The 12,014-nt window shown below is 42.5% G+C and overlaps 1 protein-coding gene across 2 annotated transcripts in view; it reads left to right on the top strand.

The window, feature by feature from the left end:
• The window catches only part of LOC146681048 (SH3 domain-binding protein 4-A-like), a 52,735-nt gene that overhangs the window by 6,337 nt on the left and 34,384 nt on the right, over positions 1–12,014 (top strand). For both annotated transcript variants that reach the window (XM_085449004.1, XM_085449003.1), the window contains 2 exons: positions 4,922–5,089; positions 5,725–8,078. In XM_085449004.1, coding sequence (XP_085305130.1) covers positions 4,966–5,089; positions 5,725–8,078 — 2,478 coding nt within the window. In that variant the 5' untranslated portion in view covers positions 4,922–4,965. The remainder of the gene's footprint in view (positions 1–4,921; positions 5,090–5,724; positions 8,079–12,014) is intronic.

A 12,014-nucleotide genomic window follows, 5' to 3' on the forward strand; every position in this document is an offset into this window, starting at 1 on the left:
GGAGCTTCCAGGTGAACATTTGCAGCCATTAAGCAATTCCCCCACTTTCTCTTCCCTGCACACTCCACATCTGAGAGTCCACCTCCGCTGCAGTTTTGTTTAATCTCCAGAGAGGCAGATGTGAAAATATCAGCAGGTTTGCAACGGAGCAGCTGAAAAACTCAAGGATGATAATAAACACACGCATGAACCAAAAGACTAGAGGAAGTTTTGGGTTCTTTTTTTTCAGCTTTAATGGAGATAAAATGATTGTTCATTAAGGTAGAGTACTTAGTGTTTGAGCCACTGTAGTAGAGCTGAGCACAAAAAGAATAACCAGAGAACATTTCAACCTTGACAGTGGCGAGGATGCAAGAAGCCCTGCTGCTCAATATGCTACTGCCCAGATAGATAGGAGACAATATGCACCCCCCTCCCTCCATCACCACCTTCAGAAACCATGGTGGGTATTGGCAGCCTCAAAGAATACAATAGGACGATCAGACTATTGAAATCACCCAACCCTACACTGCAATATCTTTTGTTCGCTCGTTCCTCTCCTTACATTCATCCTTCTTACTGGCACTAATCACTGACTTGGTTTCATCAGTTTATACTGTACTCTAGTATTCAATTGGGTTTTTGTCCCTTATTCCCAGTGAAATGCTGGCGTGTCTTAGTCCACCCCAAGAGTTTAGCTTTGTTTTCTCTCCTGAGAATCAGGCTAGAGATGCTTTTTTATCCTCTGAGATTACTAGGCAGTCTTCTTCTTGTTATAGTTTTGCTTTTCTGTCTTAGTGCAGAGTTTTTAAAACTTTTTTGTGCCTAAGGCCCATTTTCACAATTTCAAGACTTGCTTGTATTCATATCTGCACAAAATATCCTCAGATCACATCAGGTTTCAGGGAGAATACTGGAGCCTCTTTTTCACTGGAACCTATTCAGTTCGGCTCAACTCGACTTGGTTTCAGTCGTTTTCCATTACAATTGTGTGTGATGTTTGATGATTGAGAGTCTGGCAGATCCTATGTGAAAAAGGTAGGTTATTCAAAACATTAGGAGCCGCACCTGTAAAACCTCTGTCATCTCTGCTTTTGAGCCTGGATCTTCTGTTGTCTTATGAAGGCATCTTTGACTGCCCTTTTGCCAGATCTGGATCCAGCAAGATGCCTTGTCGCCAGTCTACTAGCATTTACCTTGCCTCCATCACCTTATCCAACACTTTCACACTGTTCGCAAATGGCATATCTGCCTCTGGAGTGGGATCTAGCGCTCTTTAAAATACATTTTTCCACACGGGGATTTTTACTTTGCAAGTGCCTTTTCAGCTTGTTTGGCGACTTCCTCCATGGTCTGAGAGCTGCTGATGTCACGAGACAGAAGTTGCATCGCCCTCTGCTACCAGTTTTTCTCCTTGCTTTAGGTGGTGGGACTTGTGCACTGGTGGTTAGTCGTGGTTTACTCCACAGAAGTGTTCATTACTCCTCACTGTCAATCAGCGGCATTGATGTGTCACACTTTAATAAGTCCTACCATGCTGTAACTGCAAACAGTCTGGGTTTAGCTGGACTTCCCCTAGAAAGGATTTTTAAAATACTAGAAACTGGTTGCTTCCTTGCCTTTTTTTGCAGTGTTATATCAAAATTGGTTGAGGCAGGACACTCAGACACAGCTGCATTTGGCTCAAAGCACACCATTTGGGAGATCCTTATCATAGGGTGTAGTTGGTAATGGCTGGTTTCCCCCTTGTGCTTTAGAGCGCCTCACAGTCCCTGATTTAGAAACTAGTCATAATCTGAGGCTGAAAACACCCCTCTTTGCTTAGAATAATATTCTGAATTCTGACTCATTCTCTTAATTCTGATGCTTCCTGCTATCAAATTACTGCTTAGTCAGCAGTGTTCGGCGAAAAACTGACACACAGCCATGTTTCTGACAGGTGAACAATGGCTGTAGGTTGATTTAGTCGAACAAGCCGCTGATGAGTCCATCAAATCCACCTCAGCTTCATCTGAATACTTCCTCAGTGGAAGGTTATACAATAACGGCATGTAACAATAATCGTCAATGCCAGACATTGTTCAAAGAGAGCTGAGATTTTCACATAGTTGAAAATACAATAATTTCAAAAGGAGTAGGGACCTTAGACAAAGTACTCAGTGTGCACAGATACACTGAAGTTGTGAATATCACAATTTTACACTGAGGATTAACCTCCAACCCAGATGAAGCTCAGTTTTTGATGCTTTGCTTTTGGTTTTCTTTCAGTTTGCAAGCTTTGATGCTGCGTGATGAGAGGGAAGACAGTTTTTAGAAGAAGTTTTATGTTTTAAACCAACAATTTTGTCCTCCAAAACTAGTATTGAGCCCTCTCAGGAACCTCTTCCAATAGTCTTTTTGGTTGAGCAGCTGCTCAGAGGAAGCAAAAAGCTGGTGTACTCTCAATAATGCATGTCAGTAGCTACTAATAATACTGCAGCTAATTTGCTGTGTTGTCTTTAGTTGTGCGTGAAAGCTGCAAAGCATTACTTTATGAAAATGAGCTGCATGGAAATCCACCTGCACACATTACAGCTCTAATAATGACAATCAGTGAAAGGCATTTTCATGGCGCCTCCTGCAGTCTGTGTTGCTTTAATCAGATTAAAATGGCATCATTAGTGTGCAAATGCAAATGTCCCCACTGTCGCCGCTCGCCACGTCCTGCCGGAATAATAAAGTCTCGTGGGACGTTTTTGCTGCAAAACAATTTCTTGCCGCCCCTCTAATCAGATTATAGTCCTCTGTTGCCTGTGTGTGTTTTTCAAATTTAATCACAGCTCATTTCTGACAAGGAAGTTGGTAACTTGCTTGATGTGGTCTGAGATATAAAATAAGCACTGTGTGCAAACAGCCTCTGAGATTGGCCCGCAATTTTTTGCATTTCTGTATGTGTATGTTCAAAAATGCTACATGTCCTGAAGTATGTGAACAGAACTGTCCAAATATTTGATAATTAAATCAGTCTTTGTAGTTTTTCTGCATTTTTGTGGTTTTGTCTCAGAACAGGATTGAATGCAGGTATATTTTAGATATTCTCAATACTAAATGATGCCACCAGTACATAACAGACGCTTCAGTTTACAATTTTGTTTTGTTATCATCCATCCATTCTGTACCGCTTATGCATTTAAAGGTCGCGGGGGGTCGCATCGATTTAATCAGAGGTTTTGTAATGTTGGATTGCAATGTGAATATGGACCTGAAGCTGCATTAGTTTGGTGTAGAAAAACTCAACCACTACCTTTAGCCCACTCACACAACATAAGCTGTAGTTTCTGGCTAGTGTGATGACTACAGTTTCTTGGACGCTGAGTACTAGCTAGTTGTGAAACTCTTCCATCCATATTCTACCACTTATTGATGTCCAGGTCACGTGGGTAGCTGTCTAAGCAAAGAGGCCCAGCCTTTCCTCTCCCTGGCCTCCTTTAGTTCTTCTGAAGGGGAATTGAGGCAATCCCAAGCTGGTCAAGGGCTCACCTCAACTCAGGAAGCACTCAGGATTCATTTAGTCAGATACTCAAACCGACTCCAATACACTTTTTAGTGTATTGGAGTAAGGACTCTACTCTGAGCCCTCTCAAACGGTTGAGCTCCTCACCGTATCTCTGAGGGAAAGCTTGAAGGAAGCTAATATTGCCACTTATATCTGTGAAGTATCATTGAGCTCATTCTTTTGATTGTGGCTGTATGACCGGTCAGCAAGACTCCTGATATACAGTAACAGATCGATTTAATTTTTTTCCGTAAATCCTACGTCTAAAGGACTCCAGATGAAATTATACACATGCACACTTGGTATTAGTATTCTCTATAGTCATTTCAATTGTATAAATGTGCATTACACCATTTCAGTTTTTTAGATTACTTGTTCTTTTTGTGCGTGTGTTATTTTTAAGAGACTCCTTATTTCCTTAAATGTATTTAACTCTCTGTTAAATGAATATGTTACAACACTACAACGCTTCATGAAGCACTTCAGTCAGTCCACACTAAGTTTCCTCTTTTACCAGCTCACTGAGCTCATCCATGTTATTGTCCAAACACCTCCCATTCCGCATGATGATCGCTGGAACAGCTCCAACTCTGAAACCTTGTTGTTTCCTTCTTAGCTTTTGAGGATTGTGTCTCATTTCATTTAATAAAGATGGGCAGGGGAAACATATCTCCAAGCTAGTCAGTGAGCCTGTTGAGTTAGTTGCTAAGGGGACAATAAGTTTGCAGTGTCTTTTCAAAATGTTGCGCCATCTGTTTGTGTCTTGTAAAGGGTCTAGATTTAAATCTGGGTTGGAAAAGGTTTTTACATCCATGGTTTTGAGCAATCAGCTATCACATAAAGGATATCTAAATACTCTTTGTCTTTGGATTTGTGTGTTCTTTTTGTAGTTTGACTCGCTTTTTAGAAATATCTACTGTTTCATGCTGCAAAGTTTTGAGGATTTGGAAGCGATAGAGGTGGTATAGCATGCAAAGAGTTTTCTACACTCTGTTATTCCTGCGAAGAAATAAAAGTGAGGTTCCCTTGTTCTTTACAATATGTTCCTGACCTTCCTCACTGCCACTGTGACTCAGAACTTAAATCTGTTTTGGATTTATTTCTTTATTGCTTTTCAATTGTTCTCATGAATCACATCTCTTTTTCTCCCCGACTTCAACACACTTGCTCTTTGCATTGATTCAGAAAAACACTCCCTGTTCATGCTGGGGCTCATTTCTTTGCCAGCCTTATTTTCTGCTCCTGCAGCTTTGACCTTTGACTATGCTACTGATGTAGAAAATTAGCATTGCTTCTGGAAGTTGCACCAGATTTACTTGAATGCCTAAGTGAGTGTTCTTGAATGTTTATAATTGGCTGGGTGCTCCCATCCAGTCCCTAAATCCTTTATGTTTGTTTCCCATTCAGTTGAAAAGCTGCCGATGAGCCAACATTTTTTTTAAGTACCGGCCATGGCTGCCCATCGAATCATCAGAGTGACTAACAACAACCACATCCTGCCTCGATGTAAGTCTGAGGGGACGCTCATCGACCTCAGTGAAGGGGTGTCCGGGGCCAGTCTCAGCGATGTCAAAGGTCAGTGTCCAACTGCAGCCACGCCACTTTTGTGCAGTTGCAACGCGTTTGTTGCCCTTTGAGGTCCAAACCCATGATTCGTTTAAAAAAACGTTTCATTAAATTTCACTTGAAATCTGGAATTTAAATAATTTGTTTTAATTTTTATGCTTTTCATCTTTTTGCAGTTAAATTATTCAGCTAAAAATAGGTTTATTCATTTCCGAGTTCTTTCACTTCACTGGTTTCATCTCATTACAGCTTTGTTTACATGCTCCATATACGCTAATGAGGTGATCTAAATATAGTAAATTATGCAGTAAATTATGCGCTTCATCTGATCATACACACCTGAGAAAATATAGTTGGATTCAGATTATTAGAGACAAGCTTTTGGTTGTTCTGTGGGTACTGTGGCTATCTTATGATCTGTTTTTACTGAACCACTGACCCATTTGGATACAAGTCTCTCAGGGAGATCCAAAGTACGACTACCTAATTAGCTCAACTGGTTCATTATATCTGTCTCTGATTATGAGACAAGCACTGTTAACTACAGCACAGTGATTAAGTGCACTTACCTAAAGTAGGGCCAAACCAGTTACAAAACTCTTTGCAATCAGGACAACTACAGTGTAATCTCTTTTCCTTTTCAGTGCCTTCTCCGAGTGCCTTAAGGCTGGACACTTCAGCCTCCTATGGAGCTGCACAGGAAGTTGTTGCCATAAAGGATTATTGCCCGAGCAGCTTTACCACTCTCAAATTCTCCAAAGGTGATCGTCTGTATGTGCTGGACACATCAGGGGGAGAATGGTGGTATGCCCACAACAACACAGAAATGGGATACATCCCAGCCGCATATGTCCAGCCGGTCAGCTTCAGGAACTCTTCGCTGAGCGACAGTGGGATGATTGACAGTGCTGGGGAGGGGTATGAGGATGGACTAAAGGAATCTGGAGGTCTCGGAGAGTGGACAGCAGTGAGCCTAAGGCCCTCTCCAATTTACAACAACAGCCACTTTTCTGCAAACCCCTTTATCTGTCCCTTAGATCAAAACTGCAAAGAGGCAGATGTGAGACACTCCGCAGATCTCAATTTCTTTGATGCTCTGGCATCACCATCGACATGCTCCACCTTTAGTACTAGTACAATCGTGAACAATGGGTTTCACAGCTATAATTTTAACGGTACTAACCCTATCAGCCCCATCCAAGAGATTACACCTAACCTCCACAGGGATAATCCATTTTTCAGGAGTAAGCGTTCCCACAGTCTGTCTGAACTGTCCGTGCTACAAGCACAATCAAATGCAACCTTACCTTCTTCTGGATTCTTCACGGGCCTTAAGGCTCCGTCACCGGAGCAGTTTCAGAGCAGGGAGGACTTCAGGACTGCATGGCTAAACCACAGAAAACTAGCCAGGTCTTGCCATGACCTTGACTCTCTTGGTCAGAGTCCAGGATGGGGGCAGACACAGCCGGTGGAGACCAACATAGTGTGCAGGTTGGACTGTAATGGAGGGGTTGTTCAGCTTCCAGACACCCACATAAGCGTGCACATTCCAGAGGGACACGTTAGCCATGGAGACCACCAGCAGATCTCCTTGAAAGCCTTACTAGACCCTCCTCTGGAACTAAATAATGATCACTGCTCTACCATAAGCCCTGTGGTGGAACTCAAGCTCAGCAACATGGAGACCAAGTCTTTCATCACGCTGGAGATGAAGGTATCAGTAACTGTGAAGAGAGAGAGCTGTCACACTGCTGAAGTGGTTTGTGTTCGTAGTGATTTTAAAGAAGGGCCTTATACACCAATCCCTAATGCTTACATATACAAGGATACAGTGCAGGTACAGCTGGATAGTCTCGAGCCCTGCATATACGTGGCTGTTGTGGTTCAGTCACAGTACCTCAGCCACAATACAACTGTTTGGGACCACGTGCAGAAGAAGGTAACTTTGGGTGTATATGGACCCAAGCACATTCACCCATCCTTCAAGACAGTTGTGGCCATGTTTGGGCATGACTGTGCTCCTAAAACCTTGCTGGTAAATGAAGTCGGCCGGCAGTCTAGCTCAACTCCGCCAGTGGCCCTCCAGCTGTGGGGGAAGCACCAGTTTGTTTTGGGATACCCTCAGGACCTCAAGGTTGGTTTGTACTCCAACATGTCCAACTACCAGGTAAAGGCAAGTGAGGGCGCTGGCATGATTCGTGGATTTCAGGTAAAACTGGGGAAAGTGAGCAGACTCCTGTACATGATCACATCGCACAACCCCAGCAGTATCTCAGACTTTACTCTCAGGGTCCAAGTCAAAGATGCCCTCGATTGTATCCTGACTCAGTTCTGCGTCCAAACCCCACAGCCACCGCCAAAGACAGGCGCAAGGATTACAGGCCAGAGGAGGTTCTTGAAAAAAAAAGAGGTGGATAAGATTGTCCTCTCACCTTTAGCTGTCACCTCAAAATACCCCAAATTTCAGGAGCGGTGCATTACAAACCTGAAATTTGGGAAACTGATAAAAACAGTTATCAGACAGCACAAAAGTACCTATTTGTTGGAGTACAAGAAGGGGGATGTTATTGCCTTGCTCAGTGAGGAGAAAATCAAACTACGAGGGCAGCTGCGGACCAAAGAATGGTACATTGGATACTATCAGGGGAAGGTGGGGCTTGTCCACGCCAAAAACGTTTTGGTTCTGGGTAAGGTCAAGCCCATTTATTGGTGTGGACCGGACTTAACGACCACAATGCTGCTGGAGCAGATCCTGAAGCCTTGCAAATTTCTTACTTATATTTATGCGACTGTGAGGACGGTTTTAATGGAGAACGTTGGTAGCTGGAGGGCATTTGTGGATGCACTTGGATATGGGAATTTGCCATTGAATTATTTTTGTCGGACTGAGTTGGACAATGAACCAGAGAAGGTGGCATCAGTTCTGGAGAAACTCAAAGAGGAATGTACCAATATGGAGAATAAGGAGAGGAAGTCCTTCCAAAGGGAACTCATGATGGTAAGACAGAGTCATGGAAGTTTTGGTATTAATGTTACAGTATAACGATATAATGGATGATATTCTTGTTTGTCTATTGATAGATGGCTTAGACCAATCTTGGTGAAGCTAAATAGCTTAAAGGATTTTGTGACAGTTGGTGGAATATAACTTTATTTCTTTGTTTTCTGTAAACTGATTGAAACCTGAAATTTCCATAACTTACGTTGTTTTTGTAGTCCTTTATGTGTTGCATTTTTCAAGAACACACACCGGTCATTTCCCACTCATAAACCTAGCTTGATTGATCTGCCTCACATAAGTATATCTGATTTTTATTGGCTTCATAATATAGACATTTGCATAATAAGCAAAAGATCCCTGATTTAATGCCAGGAGAAGACAAAGATTGTGGCTATCAGGGTGCTATTAAGGGTATCCAGTTTTTTAAAAATCTGCTAACCTGATAACCAGCTAACGAAAGCCCTTCCTGTCTCATGAATTACTACTTTTGTGGCAGTCCTCATTAGGGCTGCTGAATTATGGCAAAAATGCTAATCACGATTATTTTCACTGAAATTGAGATCTCGATTATTTGACGATATTTATTTAACAATAACAATGTATTGAATAATGACTTTAAAGATTGTCAAAAAATAATATAAAATAGTGTGCAAATACCGATAACAGTGCAAATGTTTGCAATATAAATGAAATGAAAAATGCAAACATTAATGTTTAGTGAACTTTGCAGTGTTGCTCTGTGGTGCAGCTACGACACTGTAGCTTACACACTATGTCTAATTGATCCACGTCTGACTCCCCCAACCCATAATGTTTCCACACCACTGAAGGTTTTTTTACCTCTCTTTTCAACAACGGCAGTCACTCTCCTCTCCAAATAACTTCTGCTTAGCTTTCCGAGCTTCCCTCGGGTCCTCTTAATCAACGGTTCCCAACCCCCGGGCCTCGGACCAGTACCGGTCCGTGAGTTGTTTGGTACCGGGCCGCGAGAGTTAAGGCTCAGGTGTGAAATGTATAGTTTTCAGGGTTTTTATCGGTTTTCAGCGTTATTTTGTTATCGTTTTGATCGTTAACTCGGTTTTCCTGGGTCTTTTCACGTGTGTTATGAATAAATTTCATTTTTTTCGGTACCGGTACTAGTTTTATTTTGTTGCATTTATCCGCGACACCTTAAAGGCCGGTGCATGAAAATATTGTCGGGCATAAACTGGTCCGTGGCGCAAAAAAGGTTGGGGACCGCTGCTCTTAATTGTTGTGACACGTGTTCGAAATGCAAAGAGGTGCGCTCGATTTGCCACACGGAGCAGCGTGAGAGTAAAGCACGAGGGAGGGGCTAATAATCGGCTCAGTCATTTTTAATGATCGTTGAAAGCCCAGATCGTAATCGTGATTAAAATTCGATTAATTGAGCAGCCCTAGTCCTCATCCTGCTGCTTCTCCAGTGAGTCTGTCATCCAGTTTCACATCCAGTTTCACTATCTTGCTAGTGTTGGTCCTTGTTGGTCTGGAGATCTTGAGGAACCTCCAGCAGATGGAGGACTGGTTCATAGTCAGCTACTTCAAGTTTACTGAGGCTGCAGAGCAAAAACAGGATGTCCAACTGCAACAACAGTGCTAATGAATTTGGAGTTTTGGACACTTGAATACCTGCCTAGGTATTCTGTTTGGCCAAAAAAAAAAAAAAGACTTGCAGGGAATGTTTGAAAATGCTCTTTTCTCAGGCACTGCCTTTGAGTGCAAGACATTTAAACTTGAGTGCCTCCCATTTTCACCAACGTACCATGGCCTCATTCTCCAGGACTGTGCACTCAACAGTTGTGAAACTCCATCCTTTTTGTCTACAAAAGGTGAGCTTAAAAAACAAAAATCTTACACTGTCTATTAGAGAATGAGGTCTTGTCCACAATGGGAAAGTCATTTAGCTACAAACGTATTCAGAAATAGTAATAATGCTGATGACAAGTTTTGGAGCTCAAGGTGACATCTTGAAAAAAAAGCAGCAAATTCTCACATTTAAGTTGGAGGAAAAATGGACACTTCGCTGCATAATCCCTTTGGAATAATGCAAGTTCACAATCGATACATTTTCCGTTATCAGAGCTATAACATAAAGGCGTGAAATGAGTGCCATTCCTCTAATCCTCCAACAGTTATAGACTATTGAAGAATATATTCAAGCTCAGCAATTCATGCACTTCATTAACATATCAATAAGTATGGGCTTTTATTCTGAAATGTGGCATATTACAAAGTGTGAGAGGGCTGTCAGTTGATTGCTGAATCATTAGGTTTGCTCCCCGTCCCTCTTCCCCGCTGTTTTTCTTTCCCTTTCTTTCTCCCCTTTCTTTCCCCAGTCAAGTCTGTCCCGTATTTAACAAGTGAAAATAAAATAAAATAAACAATAAAAGGTGAATCAAATAGACCATTACGGCAAGGCTGGGGTGGTCCATTTGGTAAAGTAAATCCGTAAGCCAAACGGGACAGGCAAAAAAAAAAAAAAAGGTTTGCTCTGTGGTGGCAAAAAGAATCATGTCTCTCAGCCAATCAGAAGAAGTCGCCATTTGATTTATTGCTTCTTTGCTGGAACAGCCATCAACATTATGTCTATGCACTACTGTAGTAGCCCACAGTGTGACACAGTCTTGGTGTGAACTGGAAGGATTTGAGAGTGCGTGCTCACGCACATGAATGGTAAACAACTCATCTTAGAGCCTGAGGTGGGCTCACAGTGGAAACGGCCAACACATGAAAAATGAAGGCGAAAATAAGGAAGAAAATCCTGTAAAGGGAAAGCACTGAAATGAACCTTAACATCTGCAGTTTGGGGTAGGAACGGCTCTGTGAGGCACATGCAGGGCGGCCTTGATGTGTTTTTCTTCTCCAACATTGCTGGCACCCTGGGGGAAGCAAAAGTAGTCCTGAGACATTTCCATCACCAAACGGCATTATTCTGAAAGTACTTCTGCGACTGCTGCTTATCTGAGCAGAGTTGATGAAGCGTGCACGCGCTGTTGCTACAGCTCGGTGCGACTGCAGGTCACGGCCGCCGGAGCAGGTTGAGGTGGAACGCCTTCCTAAATGGGATTTAGAAGTGTAGCTGTTGCTCATTTTCTCCTGATGCATTCTCCCTCACTGTTTTGTTTTGGGTTTTTTTTCCAGGGTAACTTGATTGTAGCTGTATGGCTGTAAGTCATATCATCAGCCCCATAATCAGCCATCCTGCAGAGGAGGAGCGCTCTTTTATGTTTCATAAAAGGCTTTTATTCTGGTGAATACCTTCAGCCCCTGTTTAGAGCTGGGCGATATAAGATTTTTTCATATCACGATATGTTTTTTTTTTTCATTTCAGGCGATAACGATATCTATCACGATATAAGCCAAATAACTATATTTGTAAGATTTAAATGTGCCGTTGCTCACAAGTAAAATGTGAAATAATCAGCAGCTTGTTTTTATTTAAATATTTATTTCCCATAATAAGTTCAACAGGGTAGATGTACTTAAGGAACATGAGACTTTTTCAGATAAATAAAGGCAAATATTGCAAACTACACAAAAGGCAGCCGCTAAAGCGTTTAAGTTTCAAAATAGAACAAACAAATGGTAAATGGTAAATGGCCTGTATTTATATAGCGCTTTACTAGTCCCTAAGGACCCCAAAGCGCTTTACATATCCAGTCATCCACCCATTCACGCACACATTCACACACTGGTGATGGCAAGCTACATTGTAGCCACAGCCACCCTGGGGCACACTGACAGAGGCGAGGCTGCCGGACACTGGCGCCACCGGGCCCTCTGACCACCACCAGTAGGCAACGGGTGAAGTGTCTTGCCCAAGGACACAACGACCGAGACTGTCCAAGCCGGGGCTCAAACCGGCAACCTTCCGATTACAAGGAGAACTCCCAATTCTTGAGCCACGATCGCCCC

Source organism: Copadichromis virginalis, linkage group LG23 (genome assembly GCF_057382275.1).
Source record: "Copadichromis virginalis isolate Kocher_CV1m ecotype Utaka linkage group LG23, C_Virginalis_male_GT1.1, whole genome shotgun sequence".
NCBI lineage: Eukaryota > Metazoa > Chordata > Actinopteri > Cichliformes > Cichlidae > Copadichromis > Copadichromis virginalis.